At 54.8% G+C, this 17,536-nt stretch overlaps 8 protein-coding genes across 8 annotated transcripts; 3 read left to right on the top strand and 5 right to left on the bottom strand.

Moving 5' to 3' along the window:
- Nucleotides 1-843: 843 nt before the first annotated feature.
- DSM5745_08629 (uncharacterized protein) lies at nucleotides 844-2,289 on the bottom strand (the record flags this gene model as incomplete). The annotated part of the gene is made up of 1 exon (XM_026750645.1): nucleotides 844-2,289. The coding sequence occupies one exon, from the start codon at nucleotides 2,287-2,289 to the stop codon at nucleotides 844-846; it is 1,446 nt and encodes a 481-aa protein (XP_026600658.1).
- Nucleotides 2,290-2,637: 348 nt separating this feature from the next.
- Nucleotides 2,638-3,562, bottom strand: DSM5745_08628 (SDR family oxidoreductase; the record flags this gene model as incomplete). Its single annotated transcript, XM_026750644.1, has 2 exons — nucleotides 2,638-3,217; nucleotides 3,279-3,562. The coding sequence occupies 2 exons, from the start codon at nucleotides 3,560-3,562 to the stop codon at nucleotides 2,638-2,640; spliced, it is 864 nt and encodes a 287-aa protein (XP_026600657.1).
- Nucleotides 3,563-5,268: 1,706 nt separating this feature from the next.
- DSM5745_08627 (uncharacterized protein) lies at nucleotides 5,269-6,120 on the top strand (the record flags this gene model as incomplete). The annotated part of the gene is made up of 1 exon (XM_026750643.1): nucleotides 5,269-6,120. One exon carries the CDS (start codon nucleotides 5,269-5,271, stop codon nucleotides 6,118-6,120), a length of 852 nt encoding a protein of 283 aa, XP_026600656.1.
- Nucleotides 6,121-7,262: 1,142 nt separating this feature from the next.
- On the top strand, nucleotides 7,263-8,369 carry DSM5745_08626 (uncharacterized protein; the record flags this gene model as incomplete). Its single annotated transcript, XM_026750642.1, has 1 exon — nucleotides 7,263-8,369. One exon carries the CDS (start codon nucleotides 7,263-7,265, stop codon nucleotides 8,367-8,369), a length of 1,107 nt encoding a protein of 368 aa, XP_026600655.1.
- A 628-nt stretch (nucleotides 8,370-8,997) lies between these two features.
- Nucleotides 8,998-10,880, top strand: DSM5745_08625 (MDR family MFS transporter; the record flags this gene model as incomplete). Its single annotated transcript, XM_026750641.1, has 2 exons — nucleotides 8,998-9,282; nucleotides 9,330-10,880. The coding sequence occupies 2 exons, from the start codon at nucleotides 8,998-9,000 to the stop codon at nucleotides 10,878-10,880; spliced, it is 1,836 nt and encodes a 611-aa protein (XP_026600654.1).
- Nucleotides 10,881-11,290: 410 nt separating this feature from the next.
- Nucleotides 11,291-12,445, bottom strand: DSM5745_08624 (tellurite-resistance/dicarboxylate transporter family protein; the record flags this gene model as incomplete). Its single annotated transcript, XM_026750640.1, has 1 exon — nucleotides 11,291-12,445. The coding sequence occupies one exon, from the start codon at nucleotides 12,443-12,445 to the stop codon at nucleotides 11,291-11,293; it is 1,155 nt and encodes a 384-aa protein (XP_026600653.1).
- A 1,533-nt stretch (nucleotides 12,446-13,978) lies between these two features.
- DSM5745_08623 (uncharacterized protein) lies at nucleotides 13,979-14,707 on the bottom strand (the record flags this gene model as incomplete). The annotated part of the gene is made up of 1 exon (XM_026750639.1): nucleotides 13,979-14,707. One exon carries the CDS (start codon nucleotides 14,705-14,707, stop codon nucleotides 13,979-13,981), a length of 729 nt encoding a protein of 242 aa, XP_026600652.1.
- Nucleotides 14,708-14,781: 74 nt separating this feature from the next.
- DSM5745_08622 (putative Zn(II)2Cys6 transcription factor) lies at nucleotides 14,782-16,764 on the bottom strand (the record flags this gene model as incomplete). Its single annotated transcript, XM_026750638.1, has 2 exons — nucleotides 14,782-16,392; nucleotides 16,435-16,764. 2 exons carry the CDS (start codon nucleotides 16,762-16,764, stop codon nucleotides 14,782-14,784), a joined length of 1,941 nt encoding a protein of 646 aa, XP_026600651.1.
- Nucleotides 16,765-17,536: the final 772 nt, after the last annotated feature.

Here is a 17,536-nt window from a genome sequence, read left to right as displayed (position 1 = left end):
AGTCGTGGAATAGCAATGGTCGGCTGATGGTAGTTCACAAAGGTCAATGAGCTTATGGCTAGGAATTTCATGGCCATGGGCTGCGATTTAAATATACCTGTGTCTTGGAGTATCTAAGTTGCTCACACTCGAATGTAAACCCATGAGCTTGGCAATGGAGGTCCAAGTCCGCAGCCATCTCCACCCAACATGCCCCAATAGTCACTAGCCTTCGGACAACGACCTCCATTGTCCCGCAAAACATGACAGAGGATCAGCATCAAGGCGAAGCGGGAAGCGGGAATTGGGAATCGGGAATGCGAAAGGCATCCCTAAGTTAACTTTTTGTCCGGAAAGCAGTGACCCGGTCACGCACTTTCCAATCTTGTGTTCCTTCCTGTCCTTGTCGCCCAGCGCTCTGAGAATGCGACACATCGACTTGCCTTGCTGTTATACCATGCCTGCACTTAGTTGCTTTTTAGGTTCTCCAAATCGACCAGATTGCCAGCGTCTTTCGGAATGATCCCTCTAGCACTGGCCCCAGTATCATACCATTAAGCAAGACCAATCTCTATCGACGAGGCGCCTAGGCCAGGACCAATATGTTGCTTTCCCCTTTCCCCGTCCGTGATTTGACTGGTATCAGGCAGAGCTACACACTCATGGGTCACAAACGATGAGATGTGAATCAACTTTCCCGGGATGGGTCTGAAGCGCCTGGCTTTGTCTTCTTTACCAGCTTTAAAAGGCCAAGTCTTCTTGTCGAAAGAAACCAGCTTGTGCAACATCGTGTCCTGGATGCTGATTCTGCTTTACGTACCGGTGCGGTAGAGCAGTACCGGCTGGAAGCGTTTTGTCGCAACTTCACTCGGTCGATTGGAGAAAGTTCTCAAACGAATAAAGACGGTCTATTTTCTCGATCCATCTTCTGAAAATGGAGGTATCCAGATGTTGTTGACTGTGATGTCCACCTGCTGACCGTAGTAACTCCACAATCTCCACGTGGCTATACACCTGCGCCAGGTCCATCGCAGTATTGCCTTTATTGTTTGGTATGTTGACGTCTATCGCGGGATGCTTGAGTAACACTTGGACATCATTTTTCCGTCCCAACTGCGCAGCAATAGAAATGGCCGTGCGCCCGTCAGCGTCTTGCGCATTTATATCCACCCGAGAATTAAGTATAAAGGGTTGCAGATAGAACTGGGACATCTCGAGGGAACGAGATGAATTGTACGATATCGCTGCCATCAGCGGCGTCAGCTCCTTGTGTCCCCGGTGGTTGACGTCAATGTCCGCTCGTCCCATCAGAAGCTCTGTGAGCTCATATTGTCGGTGACGAGCCGCGGCATTCAGAACGTGGCCCAGCTGCCATCCGCTAACTCGCGGTTCATCAACAAACATCTTGGTAATGCGGAAGTCGCATTCATCGGCTGCAATGCAGGCCGGTGCGCCTAAAGATGGGTCGGCGCCGCGAGAAAGCAGAAACGACACCATGTTCTCATAACCTGCCTTGACTGCTTGGCAGAGCATCGTATCATTATTCCGGAAAACCTGGTTGATATCTGCTCCGCGGTCCAGGAACAGTTGGACCATTTCAACTCTGTTCGTACGAAATGCATAGTACAGAGCTGGTGAACCCATTGGATCAAGAGTGCCAAGATTATTTCTCGGATGGTCGAGCAAAAAGCGGGCTGCTTCTACACGCCCACTCTGCACCGCCGCCATCAAGGGTGTACAAGGGACATATCCATACGAGCTCAGAAGGTTCGGATTCGCCGCGGGATCCGACAATAGAAGTGCCAGCTGCTTGGTATCACCCATTTCCGCCGCATTACGGAGCAAGATGTTGTTATGCGCGTCGTCCATTCGCACCTCTGGGCGGCGTATCAATCTCTCGACAATCTCGAGGCGTCCCAACAGACAAGCCAATTGGAGTGCGGTTTTAGTTGTCACTTTTGGATGCCGAAAGTCAGCGTCGAGGTTTGGGACCTTCAGCAGGAAATCGACGATATCGAGGCGGTCTTCCTTGACCGCGATCATAAGCGGTGTTTCATCATGCCAATTCACGCAATTCACATTAGCTCCGTGGTCCAACGCATATTGCATTTTGTCCAGCTGCTCGGTTTCAACGGCCCATATTAAGGCTTCACTGTTCTCGTGGACCGCGTTGTGCCGCCAGAGGCGTGGCCTTCCCAGCGCGTAGAGTCGGTGGTTTGCTTGAATAAGTGACCAAATGTCCCACTCCTCTGTGAGTGATTCGATTATCATCAGCAGGATTTCGTTGGGGAGAGCGAGGAGCGACGACATGGTGTGGTGTTGGCCCTGTTGGGGATTGCGGGGGTGAGGAAAAGGGAGACCGTGAGGCCGTCTCACTCTCGTCGTTTCCGCTGCGAGTTGATGTGGGTCGATAGCATGGCGTTGATTGGTCAGTTCTCCCTCTTCGCCTACTTTGCTCGCACCATGCTCTATGATAAATAAACCATATGTCTGCAAAGGTTGGCAATATTAAGCATAGTTTAATAAGGCTGGAATGAGCGGATTCCCTGACTCAAGGGCGTGGGCGACTCCAGTTGGGGACGTAAACGCCGAAAACGGAGAACATGCACACCTAACGAATGAATGGATAAGCCTTGCATCTTTCAGCTAGAAAGCACCCTACTGCCCCTCAGGAAAATCCGTACTCTTCCACACCTCCTCATACATATCCGCAGTGTGTTCCAAATCCTTCGCAACAAGCCTCAGTACACTACCCGTATCACTACCCAACGGCAACTTCCCCAGCTTCTCCTTCCCCTTCAACAACCCTTCATCAGCCACATACTCCCAAATCCTCTTGACCCCCTCCACCGGATTCCCCCTCTGATTCCCATCATATGCGAAAAACGCCTTCCGCGCATCATGCGCAGGCGTCCCCTCATAAACATCCAACGCAGGAGCAATATTCGTACCAGACGTCACGGCGCTCAGGAACGAGGTGCGGAAGTACCCGGGTTCCACGACGAGCGCTTTGAGCCCGAAGGGCGCGATTTCAGCGGCCAGCGCCTGCGTCAGGCCTTCCAGCGCGAACTTCGTCGAGCAGTAGATTCCGTTTGCGGGGCCGGACATCAGCCCGCCGACTGAGGAGAAGTTGATGATTGTGCCGCTGCCTTGATCTCGGAGGTGGGGGAGGACGGCGCGGATCAGGCGGAGGGGCGCGAAGACGTTGATGTCGTATTGGGCTTTTACGGCGGCGTCTCTGGGGTTCGTATCAGTTTTTCCGTCACACTTGAGAGAGAAGTGAAGGGGTAAAGACATACTCAGACTCCTCGATCGCCCCCATATACGAGTAAGCTGCGTTGTTGACCAGGACATCGAGCTGTCCGAATGCGGCGAATGCTTTCTTTGCGTATTCGTTCATTTCTCCCTGCGACCAGGATAGGTCGAATTGGAGGATCTTGACGTCGTCCCGGTTCAGGCTGTCGGGGACTTTGGATAGAGTTCGGACGGCGGCGATGACCCGGTCGCCCTCGGATAGAGCTTTGAGCGCGAGCTCCAGACCGAAGCCGGTGTTTGCGCCGCTGATGTGCCAGACGCGAGACATGGTTGTTTCCTATGGCTGTGTAGTGGGTAACTAGGGTGGATGTGGGTATAGAAGAAGTGGATCAGCTTGCGGCGGGGCGGGGCCAAAGCAGCATATTTATATTTTATGCACCGACAGCACTGTAGACCCTGGTGCTCACCGTCGTTCGTTGTCGCAATCGCATCCGCAAGGTCCGCGGGGTAGATGGCTCAACTCGAGGTCAAGCTGACAGTGAGAATCTACCCCGCTACGCCACGATTATCCCCATCCAGCATTCTTCCCTCTCGGCGAGAGTAATCTAGACTCAACCCGGGTCCTGCGGCAGGTAATGCGCCTCCGGATTCGCTGGTTCGGGTTTGCTGATAAAGCTGACCTTGACTGCGTTCGTTCAATAATACGAGCTCGCTGCGTCAACGACTGGCGGGGGACCTCCACGGGGGGTTGGTCCGAGCGTCCGGAATCGCGGAAAGGGCGTTTCCACGTACCATAACGGAGGCTGGGGATGGCGCGATAGGTAGGGTTTGGTTGGTTGGTTCGCTCGTGAAGTAGTTCTTGGTCTCTTCATCTAGAGCTCCCTAATTTGAAGCCCGCAGTGCTTCTGGTCTTCACCAGCGTATCGCATGGCTCTTCACACGGAATCGTTAGCTATCGGGGTGATGAAGCATCTATTGTGCAATGGCAGTCGAACTCGAGTACGCTGCGCAAAAGGTCTGCGACAGTAAGTTGCGGATTTACCGTACCTCGGCCGATTGAAATGTTGAAGCCCCAGGACAAGAAGCACGGGCGCTTGATAGGTAGATGGTTCATGAAACCAGATGGAATTTCCTCCTCAGCTTGCATTCCCCTTGTCGACGTTTGGTAGTGCCCTTCGTAGAATACTAGACTGACAAGCGCTCAACGATGGGCGACAAGATTCCCAACTAGCGACGCTTGGTCTATAATTATGAAGAGGCGCAGTTGTCGAGCATCGTAGATATTTCAGCTGCAGCAAACGGATGACTGGATTCCTGGAGGCTCTACCCAGAGAAATCACATGGTAAACGCGGCCCGTATCACGGATCAGGGTCATAGTTGCTCGACGGCATCCCCTCGCCTGGGATCACCCTGGCTCGCTTTTAAGCATATATCGAAAGGAACGCTCCTGTGCCTCATTTCTACAGGATTGTTCGTGCGGCGCTCCTGTGATTGGCGGGCGATAACACAAGGCCTGCCTGCGGGGTTTGCTTGCGGTTGTTCACTGTCAATTGTCGCGTTGGTCTTTGATATCCTCAATAACGATAACGGTAATTGTTTCAATTGTCGGGCGAGACCCCTATCTGATTCACGGCCGCATGTTGGTTCAGTTCTTAGGAAAGCAACGGATCGAGGAAGACTTTGCAGTCATCTGGATAATCACTTACCCCTCATCTGAACTCTCACCTGCACCTTCACCCCCACAGGGTCTGATACGAGCGCTGGTGCCTGGCTAGTGTTGCCTATCGTAGTCAGGTGATGCGGCTCGGAGGGGAACTCCAGGCCTTCCCTTATCAACACTTTCTGACTTTCTGACTTTCTGACTTTCTGACTTTCTGACTTTGGTGACGTCTCTTCCTCAACTTCCCCGCTTCGACTTCCTCTCTTTCCAACTTCATCTTCCTCGCCAGAGCACTCAGTTTCTGGATCCTACAACGACCCTCACTTCGAACTCTCCTCCCCGCATTGATCTCCTCCACGAAACAAACACAATCATGACCAAGCCAACAGCGCCCAAGGAATCACCGAAGGAATCGTTCCTCGAGGCGCTACCAGTCGAGCTTCTCGTTCACATCTTCCGCAATGCTCCCTCCTTCAAAGACGCCTCAAACTTGGCACTTTGTTCCAACCAGCTTTACGCCGTCTGGTGCCAGCATCTTATTCCAATCTGCAACGAAATTGCCCCGGCCTGCGTCCCTAACTACTCTGCCTTGCGCCAATTGCTAGCCGATGTTGGAAAGCTACCCCTACACACCCAACCCAGCACCATCGATCAAGTGAAACTCATCCTCGATCAATCATCGAGCCGCCGAAAGGGCCTGCTGCAGTGGTACAACGTCTTCGTTGACAATTACGAGCGACGCGATCCGCAAACACCGAACGAACTGTCGCCGACAGAAGAAAGGCGATACGTTGGCGGGATGTACCAGCTGATCGGGCTGTTATCAATCGACAAGACCACAAGGCAGCAGCGCATCAAGGACATGGACCTCAAGACGTTGTTTTCACTCTCCGACTACACCTGTCTCATTGACCCATACCTTATTCCGGAGTTGGATTTCACTGTCGATGAGAACCTTGGCGCGGCTGTCGAGAATAATCCGGTGTCGGTTCGGAGCCTGCAGATTGAGCTTCGTCGGCAGCGCAACAAGTTCTTCAACGAACTGTACGATCACAAATACCACCCGAAAGGACACACCCCGTACGAGGAAGGCGGGCGCTATTCGTGGTGGTGCGATTGCCAACAGGAGACGTTCAAGAGTATGTTGACCGGACGTGTGTTTAGCGAGGAGGGAGCCGTGTCGAAGGTCAGGGAGGATCTGTGGTATGACAGCGAGGCGGAGTGAAAAGCTATACTGATGCTGGTTGTGGGGGAGTGGCACAGGGTTCAATTATCGAGCACTAGCGTGGAGGTTGGTTTATCGGCGACCGGCGTTTATCGGATTCAGGGAAATTGAACAGACTGTTATCAAAGTTATCTATCGTTGACGGGGAACTCTAGTTTATCTTGACTCATGAGCACTAGCAGTGGACTGCAATCAAATATGGAGCTTTTTTGAAGAATTGTCAGTGCGCGTACGTAAGCAGCAGCGGCCCACCGGTCGGGTTCCTGACCCAAACTCCCACGACAACAAACCATCTTCTGTCCAACTCTGCCATCTCACAAGCCTCGCGACAATTGGGTAAGTCAGCTTCAGACGCTGCCAACCATCTGAGACGAGAGCTAACACGTCTGTCGTCACAGCACTCATCCCCAGATATTCCGACTCGAACCCCGACCGTACCGCAAGCCCAGACGCCATGACCAAGTTAATTTCCGCCTCGGACGCCGATCCACCCCCTGATCGCAACGCTAGTCAGGAACGAACAACCAAGGGGCAAGCACTGACCCAAAGGGGAAGAAACTCCTGGAGTCGGTGTCCACCGTCCCTGTCAGGGACCAGATGTTCGCGAGTCGAGACCGAGTGATTGGCAGACACATGGCCCGACCGTCGATGAGGCCGTAGGGCGCTGGAATGCTCTCACCCAGGGCGATCAAGGACGCAGGGATGGAATGTGCTCACACAACAGTCGCGTCAACAATGCACGATATATGATCCTTGAGGGGTCCAAGCCTTGGGGTTTGGCGTGGCGTTTCACGGGGTTCTTGTCAGAGCAACTCAAGACGGACGTCGATTGGTTTCAAGCTGGTTCATTTAATTAGCACGCCTTTAGCTCGCATCTGGGCGACTAACGATTCGATCTGGGCGCTAGGGACCAAGCCAGCGTTGCGCTGAGCATCTTCTTGTTTTTCCTGCGCACCCCCAGGGCCCCCCACTCGCTCGTCCTCAGCCTCTTCCCCGTCTCCCCTTTTATTACGCGATCCCCTCGCCCTTGTTTTCGGTTTGTTTCGTATCCCACACCAGTCACTCTTTTCAACCCCCAAACCAGCTGTTTACGCTCTTTTCTTCGGACGTTGATGTGAATTGCTCCATCGCGTACCGGCACAATGCAGTGGAAGTCACTCGTTTTTACTCTCGCCACTGCCGGATCGGCTCTGGCCCGTTCTCACGGTTCCCACAAGCACCGACACGGCGCCCGTCATGAGGCTGCCCAGGAAGTCGGCGGGTTCTACGACTCAGAGCCCGTCTACGTGACGGAGACCGCGTGGGAGTGCTGCACCACCAGCACTCTGTCCTCCATTACTGCTACCGCGCCTGCGACATTCGTCGAGATCCCTGAGATCCCTACCGAAACCCCGTCGTCCACGGAGATTCCTACCTCTACTCAGACCCCGGTCGTCGAGACCAGCAGCAGCACCAGCACCCCGGTTCCCACCGAGACCGAAGCGCCGGCTACCTCGACCGAGACCCCTGCGCCGGAGCCCGAGACCACATCCAGCTCTGCCGCTCCCACCTCCACCGAAGCTCCCACTGGCACCTCCGTCGACCACTCCGCCTGGACTAACTTCCCCTCCAGCGGCGAGTTCTCGTACAAGGGCTTCGGCGGGCGCACCTCGCAGTCCATCACCGGCAACAAGTTCACCTACTCTGGCAATGTCGGCACTCCCTGGGGTAGCAACATCCAGGAAGTCAGCGCTGAGGAGGCGGCGCAATACAAGTACGTCGTGCAGTTCCACGGCTCCAAGACCGACAAGTGGACCGTCATCGTCTGGAACAAGATCGGCCCGGACATGAAGATGACCGGCTGGTACGGCAACTCCGCCGTCTCCTTCTCCCTTGAGCCCGAAGAAATCCGCTACGTCGCCTTCGACGAAAACTCCCAAGGCTCCTGGGGCGCCGCCAAGGGCGACTCCCTCCCCACCGACGAATTCGGCGGCTACTCCTGCACCTGGGGTGAGTTCGACCTCGGCAGCGAGGTCAACGGCGGCTGGTCCGGCTGGGATGTCTCGGCGATCCAGGCCGAGGCCGCCGGCCAGCACATCCAGGGCATGAAGATGTGCGCGCACGACGACACCAACTGCTCGATCATCACGACCGGCGCGAAGAAGGTCCAGGACGCGTACATGGAGAAGGACAAGTGGGCGGATGGCATTGGCGGCAAGGTCGTGCCTGGCCCCGTCCGGATCGTTACCCACCTTGACTACGACGAGTAAACGTTGTACGGCTTAACGAACGAGTACAGACGTTGTAAATACCTAGTCTAGTCGGACGTTCCGATCTACCTTATAGTTGGGCGAGGCTGTTCAATGTATACTTAATTCTTAATTGCACATTCTCTTGGCTGGCCTGGTCTTGGGCTTGTTGATAATTCAATTGATGTCTGACTTCCTTACTTTGAACCTCACCAAACTTCCCATCTTTTAACGATCCGAGCACAGCTATAGATCTATACCAAATAACCATGGCATGGGTTGGCTACCGGTCAACTTTCAATTATGTTCGAATGATGAGCAATCTCAAAAGATATATCTCTGCCGAGCTCTCTCCCTCCCAACCAAAAACACAACCAACCACGAAGAACGGCGCAATTCACACACGATCTGTCACTCCCAACGCTCTACACCAGCCATTTATGCGAAACCGAAGAGTCTAGCCCTCCACGTCAAAGGGCGCAATGGTATGGCGCGATTGTGTCAATGGAAGGGCGCTGTTTTAGGCGCCGGCAGCAATCACGATAAGGCCCACAATGCTGCGCGATTTAAAAGCCCACCTTTCCCCTCAATCATCATCGAAGCTGCTTTGTGCCAAGTTGCGAGATTCTGCAGTCGTTCAGCAGCGGAAATGGGCGCGCTAAGGAAATCCTCGGTTGAAGCTGAAGCTGTCCCTCAAATATCGGCTTCTGCTTCGCCCGCAGTCACAGACCCAGACTCAATTGTCCAAACCCAACCTGAGCAACAACCCCAACCTCCATCAAACGAGACAAGCGGCGAGAAAGTCAACAATGGCCCTGTCCACATTACACCGCTCGAAACCCAGGAGCCGACAGAGGCAGAAGCAGACGAGGAAGCCGGAACCCCTGGAGGTCGCTCCAAGCGCCGCAGAGCCGCAATCCTAACAGCCCTCTACGTGCGTCCACATTCATCCCATCTAACTCCCTACTAACGAATACCCAGCTGGTAATGTTCATAACAGCCCTCGACCAAACCATAACCGCCACCTCGATCCCCTCAATCTCATCGTCCCTCCACTCCGCAGCAGGCTACACCTGGATCGGGTCCGCCTACCTCCTCGCCAAAGCCGCCAGCGGCCCAATCTGGGTGCGAACCAGCGACATCTTCGGCCGGCGCCCGGTCCTCCTCTGCTCTGTCACACTCTTCAGCATTGCCAGTATCCTTGCTGCTACAAGCGACACCATGCGCACGCTGATTGCGTCGCGGGCGCTGCAGGGCGCGGCTGCCGGGGGCGTGGGACAGCTTGTTATCGTGACCATCTCCGACGTGTTTAGTCTAAGGGATCGCGCGCTGTGGTTTGGGCTGCTGGGTGGGGTGTGGGCTGTTGCTGGGTCTGCGGGGCCGGTGCTTGGGGGGCTGCTCACGGAGAAATTGAGTTGGCGGTGGTGCTTCTGGATAAACTTGCCTGTTTGTGGGGTGGCGGTTGTGCTGTTGGTGTTTTTTCTGGATGTCCATAATCCGCGCACGCCGGCGAGGCGGGGTCTCCTTGCGATTGATTGGGCGGGGACGCTGTGTGTTGTTGCTGTGACGGTGTTGCTCCTGCTGGGGATGGAGTTTGGGGGGACGGTGTTCCCGTGGGAGAGTCCGACTGTGATATGTCTTGTTGTGTTTGGGGTCGTCATGGTGGGCGTGTTTATCCTCGCGGAGAAGAGACTCGCGCGGTATCCGCTTATTCCGCTTGACCTGTTCAGGAATTGGGCTGTGAACGGACCGTTCATCCTTGCTTTCGCGCACGGCATGGTCTCGCTCGGCGTGGAGTACTACCTCCCGCTGTACTTCCAGTCCGTGAAATCCGTGAGTCCGCTGAAGAGCGGTCTTTTCATCCTGCCCATGATGGTAACAGAAGCTGGGACCGACATGCTCTCCGGCGTCCTGCTCCACAGGCTAGGAAGATACAGGGAGATCACATGGGTCGGCGTGACGCTTATGACGCTGGGAACGGGGCTGTATATCACGCTTACACCCGAGTCCCCGATAGCGAAGATAATCGGGTTCGAGATACTAGGTGGCGTCGGAACAGCCCTTCTCTTCCAAACGCCCGTCATCGCAGTCCAGAATGCCGTCCGCCAGGCTGATACAGCCTCCGCTTCAGCCACCCTGGGTTTTCTGCAGAACATCGCGACGAGCTTTTCCATTGTTCTTGGGGGCGTGGTCTTTCGCGATGGGATGGAGAGCCAGCAGTCCGCACTCCTTGCCGCTGGTATCGATGAGACGATTGTGCGGAGGCTCTCTGGTTCGAATGCCGCTGCCAATGTGGACGTTGTTAAAAGGCTGAGCAGTGAGGCGCAGAGACATGTCGTCGTGTCTGTCTTCTCGCAGAGTCTGCGGAACATGTTTATCTTTTATACGGCGATTGCGGGTGTTGCGCTGCTTGCGGGGTTCTCCATTCGGCATCGGGAGATGAGAGAGGGGCATGTTGAGACGAGGACGGGCGTGGAGGAGTTGGAGAAGGCGAGGGTGGGTGGCGAGAAGGCCGGGCCCGGTGAGGTGTAGATCTGTTGATATATGGTATGCGAGGGTTTGAAAACTTGACCCGCTAAGATTGCGATATATCCTAATCTCTGGCGACCTACGACCCTGCCATACGTCTCCCCCAGTGTCCACTAGCTGCTCCGACTATATTCACGCCGCATAGGCCTGTCCAGTCGCAAAACCGCAGCCTCTACCGCCTACAGGGTTATAATCCTTTTGTATGCAGGCGCTTGGCTCAGCTGGCAAGCCTAGGTACGCCCACGCCGTACACGCAGTTCCTTGCCTGGTATTTAGATCTCAACCCTGCTCGGTAGGAAAAAGTGCATTGTCTATAGACATTGAGTCTATAGCTCGCCAGCTAGAACGAACAACAAATGCCCTCCAACTACCTCCCAAAAGTCCCCTAGTTCACATTCTAACCTACAATACACCTAAACCTCCCCAAGCCCACGGTGACTCTCCCCCGCCTTCCAACCAACCACATCCCCCTCCATACCAACTCCATCCCTGGACCCATCACGCCGGGACTCATCAGGCCCAAACCCCTCATCCATCCCAGGCCACAGCGTCCGTCTCGTGAAATACGCCCACACATGCGCCCCGGCACACGCAACCCACAGCGTAACCTGGATAACCGTCGCCGCAGGCCCAACCCACCGGACAGCCTCCGAGTCCAACAACTCCCCAATCTTAATCGTTGCCAGCGCGAACCCTGTGTTCGGAAACACAGTCGCCCACCACGTGATGTCGAACTTCCACTCGCGTCTTGCGTCGAAAATACTCAGCCACCCGAGAGCCCAGAAGAAGAAGGACAGGATCCAGAGAAAGATGGAGATGAAGAGGGTTAGCACGACTAGCACGTCTGGCACATTGAGGCTGCCGGCTGAGGCGATGAAGCCGGTCCCAAACTTTGACGTCGCAACCTCTGCCATCCCCATTAGTTCTACGGCTGTGAATGCGGGCGGGCCGATGGCGATGAACATCTGGGGACGCCGGCGCATGGGCGGGAGACCGCCGTGGTGCAGGCCGTGGATGTACTCGGCCAATATGAAGAGGGAGATCATGAAGCCGAAGCCCTGCAGGGCGGTGCCGGCGATGAGCATGGGGATCGCGTAGTGCGGCGGGTGTGCGGATATAAGCAGGGAAGCTGTTGTTCCTGCGAGCATGGCGGGGAATGAGGGCAGGAGACGGACGAGCCAGAAGGGCTGCCTTGTTGCCATCCTTGTCTTGTAGAGATGCCAGTTCAGACACACGGCTAGACAGATTGCGATGGCGACGTAGACCCAGAAGAGCACGAGCTGTGTTTTGACTAGCCAGATGCCGCAGGACGGGACGCCGTAGACTTCGATGCCGAAGAGAATTGTTGCGAAGCCAAGTGCGGCGGTGGGGATTAGGTAGGCTTCTTCGGGGTCGTGGAAGGTCGCGCCGAAGGCGTGTGGGAAGCGCGTGAAGCGCGTGATGAGGGATGTCCAGATGGAGAGGTAGGAGATTATGTCGAGGAAGAAGAAGATCTTACCGATGACTAGCAGCCCGGTGAACTTGTGAGGTGTGTTGTAGAGGAGTGTCGCGATGCTCCCCGTGCTCATTGATATCGAGAACCAGCCCCATGTCACGCGGCATATCCGGTCGACGAAGGTGAGGTTTGCGTAAACGGGTTTCGCCATCTTGAAGAGAATGATGAGCAGAGAGAACGGAAGGAAAAGAATGAGTTGGGTTTGGGAAGGAGCAGGAGACTCCGGACGAAGGAATAAAGGAGCTCTCCAGAGCCCATGGAACGGAAGGCTAGGTATTTGACTGCAACGCCCCCTGTCCGGCGACATGGCCGAGCAGGTGCCGGCTCATCCGCCTACAGTCTCCATACCAGGTTAGGGGCGATGTTGGGAAGATGAGGCGTCCATCCCATCACCCCAGGCACCTTGCCTTGTCCCTTGTCCAGAGTCTGGGCTCTCTGTCCCCGGAACCCCATCCGAGTCCACCAGCTCGAATGACTGCTGCCTAGCTATCATAATCCATGACGTGCTCTGGTACAGATAGGTGAGGGATTTTCGATACGCGCATTGTCCGATGCAAACGCCATGCATACAGGCCAGCAAGATGCGATGTCTTGAGCTCTGAGTTTTCGGGTTGTCCTAACCTGCATGTGCGGTTCCAAACCAGTTATCGGGATCCATTAAACCTCAGCACTTGGTGCTAAGCATCGCCCGGCAAAGCTTGGGATTGCCACATGCCGTTGTGATTATATAGTCGGCATGCCGAGTCGGCCGGACTTTGTCTGTCCGGCAAACTCTGACCGGGGATTCGGTAGTCCGCTGGCAACTTAGACAGCCGGCATTGGGACCCTAAAAAGCTCCCACTCAACTGCATGGTCCGAAAATACCCTTGTAACACCGCATCAACATTGAAAGCCATCCTGGTCACCGTCAATATCGGATTGGAAGCGCCTGGATTACCGTTGGGATACAAAGTCTGAGCTCGAGGGCGGGACTGATGATATTCATGTTCCGTGATATTCCCCGGAGCATATATCGAGAAGCATCGGATGCAAAACGGGGCATTACACCGAGTTGCCGACACGACGTGGGGTCTAGAAAACGTTTATATATCTGCTTGGCTGTGGCCATAGGGTTCAGAACGCGTCGTTGGTGCCTCGGCGTCCCTCGTCCGATGAGAAACATGCGTAAATGACACGACGGAGCAAGAGCTTTAAGCACATATTTGCATGGAGGAGGTTCAATCGATATGTTCGGGTAGACTGGGATCATGCACAGGGAGGGGAAATGAAGGACTTGACATTGGCGCGCGGCGTCGGTTGTGGAGAAGGCGCCCTGATATTGCGGTGTGAGGCGATGGACACAGCGATAGATGAGAGGTTCTACTCGTAGTGGTAGGTATGGTTGGTTGAGTTCTGTGCTGCGATTTCGAATCAGACAAGAGGCCAACTCCTCCTAGATTACTCTGATTTCGAAGGGGATGAAAAAAAGACTCTGGGAAGCGCGAAGTCGCCAAAGTCCTGTCTTGACCATTACCAGCAACAAAAACCTCCGCAGCACACATAGTGAGATTGTACATGAAATCATGGCCACACCCACTCGACCGAAACGCTGACTACTGGTTCCACATCATGGTTGCTGACCAGGATATCCCGAGACCATCTCATTACCCATATAAATAGCCACCGGATCCTGCATGCCATCAACGAAAACCGAACCTTGGCCGAGATCGCAAAGACGCGCCACGCCACCTCTAACGGCCGCGTCCCGAAACAATTTGACCTGCGCGTTGATGCCGCGTTCCGTCAAGGTGCGGACGATCTGATCTAGCTGACACGTAAACTCGGGTCGACCATCAATGCCGGGAGCCGAGACGACCGCCTTTACCGGTTGGCGATGGAAGAAGAAGTAGTGGTTTTCGCACTCTCCGATTACCCTCCTCGTTTGTGTTTCCGCATAGCGCCTTGCAGCGTCCGGGTCACGGCCGATCATATCGTCTGGAAGGAGTCCGAATTCGCTTAGAATGGCGCCGAAGGGGGTCACGATTGCTAGGACGTGGCCGTTGCTGAGGTTGCGGGTGCCGATTGCGGCGACGGGTCTGGTATTGGGGGGTAGAAGCCGGAGGTTTGGAAACGGGATGAAGTGAACGGATTGGGGGAGGACCTCGACCATTCGGCCGCGGCGGTCTGCGTCCTCGAGAGGGGATACGGTTTGGCGGGCGAGGGCCATAGTCTGGATGCAGACGAAGGGGGTGGCTCTATCGGACAGACGGGACTGACTGATGTCTGGTAGAGAGAGGATCACGAAGGAGCATCGAGTTGAGGTGGTGTCTTGCCCTAAGACCGTACCTGCCTGCATACTGGTTGACCTTCCTTGCCCCTTCCTCACTGGCGACGGCCGAGTTTTGTTTAATCTAGAAGGAAGGAGCCAGATCACGTCAGTTCACCCAACGGCTGCTCTCCGAGACCACGTGTGAGAGTATCGAAGAACGCAGTGTCGAATCCCTGGAACACCCAGTCATCCATTCCAGCCGCTGCATCGGGAAACATTCGGTCTTCTGGAAGGGAGTAATCCGTAGGCGGCAGCTCATCCACGCTCTGTGGGCCGATGACTGTGGTTGGTACATGTATAGCCGGGATATCGCAAGTAGCGCCGGAGTTGCAGTTATTGGTATGGTGTTCTGAACTTGGAGGGCTCGACAAGCCCTGAACCCGGATCGACCCTATCCCACCAATTGTGACGCCAGCGCCCTCAGTGGGGTGAAGGTTGTGTCCTATTTTGGAATGCGGCATGAATGTAATACCTCCAGGGGCAATTCTCACCATGCCAAGGTGTGGCACTTGAATGGAGAGCTCAGCGCGGTCATCTTTATCCGCGCTGCACGCACGGCGCCCCTGCGCTGCGGCTGCCTCGATGGCCAACAGGTCCTTGAGCATGACAGCGCATTTTGCGGCGAGCACATCTTCATGCAGCTCCGACATTGACTTCATGCAATCTAGAGCTTGTTCAACCCTCGCTCGGTCCCGTAGGCGTTCGTGGATAAGTAGGCTGCCGTTGTCGACGTCTTTATGGCCATGGCTAACAATATGAATCAGCATCAACGTCATTCCCGCCGTCAGCGCGAGAAAATCCCCCATGCGCGACCAGGCGGTAATTGGGTTGAAGGTACGAATTGCGATTTGCCGGGCCAGGATCTCGCGGCTGGCAGTCAGACAGGACAGTCTGGAGTATATAACGTGCGGGGTGTGGCTGGGACAGAGGACATATGGCAGGTGCAACTGGCTTAACAGCATGTAATAGCACATGTGGTCAGTGGCTCGCCGTGCTTCCCAGAATGCCTCGGCTGAATCCATCTCGAGACCGGCGAGGGCTGGCGGACGCCAGAATGAGGATGGCAGCTGCTCGGTCAGCTGAATGAGCTCTAGATCGATTTCTTTGGTCAAATCGCGAGTGGACTGTTGAGAGGCGTCGAGTTGGTTGCGATGAAGGATCCTGGACGTCATATGAACGACGAGTGTATGTATGTTGTCATGTGTGTTTCGCACTTCGGGAGTGACATCGCCTGTACTAGTCGGCAGCCCGAGAAGCAGAGACATGGCACGTTCCATAGAAACAATGCAAGCCCACATGATAGCCGGGTCAAGACCATTCCGGTCGCTGATGAGTTTAAAACGATACTGCCCCGGATGATGCAACCCCATGAGTTGAGCTGCCATGACAGCACGACGCATTGTGATCCACGCTCGTCGGATGTTGCCGCTGTCAATGTGGTAAAAGGCTTCAAGGATAATATTTTCTAAACCCTCCAACGTTCCTAGCAATTCATCATTCGTGGTCACAGTCCTAATTGTCGTCTCCGCCAGTCGTTCCATAATCATCCGATGATGCTCAGTGAGACCAGGGATTGTCGCAGTTGGGGAAACGTGCTGTAACGCCGCTGCGAATAGAAGCATCTGTCTTCCCAGCAAGACTGGGTGCGATTCAGGATGAAGCAAGCTCGGTATCGAGATTTGCTCCCTGAGCATCTCCGTCGGGGACGAGGTCTTGAAGTTTGACTGTTAGCAAAGCGTAGAATATCGGGAGACCTTTCCGAGCAACAGCTCAATATCTTCAGGGCACGGGAGCGCCTGGAGCAAGACATTCGTCGTATTTGCGCGGATGGCTGGCTCTGTGATGGGAATTAAACGAGCAGACACCGGCGTCGGCGGCAGGCCTGGGCTCTCCAGCCGTCTCCCAAAACCGACATCTCCTTGACTGACGCACTTTGTACCCCGACGACGGCAGATGATGCAGACATCATCATTGGCAGAAGCAAAGATGCATTTTACTTTGCGGCGCCGACATTCCCTGCAACTGTGCGTCCCTTTGCGAACCTTTCGCACCTTGGCTGCCGTTTCGCCCGAGCGCGCGTCCATGGCGAGAACAGGATTTACGCCGGAGAGCTCGTCCGCTTGAAATGCCACATCATGCATACATCCAGAACCCAAAGAAACGGATCGGGAATTCGATGATTTGAATGTCAGGAAACCGCCGGGGAATGATGAAGGAGAGGTTCTCTTTGGTGGGGACGACAGCTGAGCCAGGCTGACAGATCACGTGCTCAGGCCGGGGTTCGGCATTCGGACGAGCCAGCTTTCCGTCCGAGCTGGAATCTTCCTCTCCTCTTATCTCCGGATATCGTCATTTGCAAGACGCCGGCCGTATGATCGGACTCGCTATGCTACTCAATTCTCCAATGCGTGAGTCGCGAAACGGAATGTATCCCAGCGGAATTGACGGCCCAAACCCTTCTCGAATGCACGATGCGCGACAATGGCCCATACTGTGTTTGCCGGTCCAGGGTGCTGTAAAGATGCCCCGGTCTTTACGTGCCGCCCGCTAAGGCCACAAACAAGCAGATATTCGGAATCGTCATATTTCCTATACATTATCTTGAGGGGTCATCCGAAGACGGGTTCTTGGTCTCAGCATCAATCCGATATGACCTCGGACCAACCGCTATCTAAGCCAAGCCTCGGACGAATCTCACTCGCAACGTCAACATCCTGAAGCTGAAGCCCGAAACTATTTGTCAGACTCGGAGATTACTCGCAATTATCATTGCATGTCTGAGTCAAGAGCTATAACTAGGATGGCGGCCTGCACTGACTCCTGCAGTGAGGAACAGCCAGCTATTCACAAAGTCTA

The sequence above is a fragment of the Aspergillus mulundensis genome (assembly GCF_003369625.1).
Source record: "Aspergillus mulundensis strain DSM 5745 chromosome Unknown scaffold_10, whole genome shotgun sequence".
NCBI lineage: Eukaryota > Fungi > Ascomycota > Eurotiomycetes > Eurotiales > Aspergillaceae > Aspergillus > Aspergillus mulundensis.
This window is presented reverse-complemented; position numbering and strand designations above follow the sequence as displayed.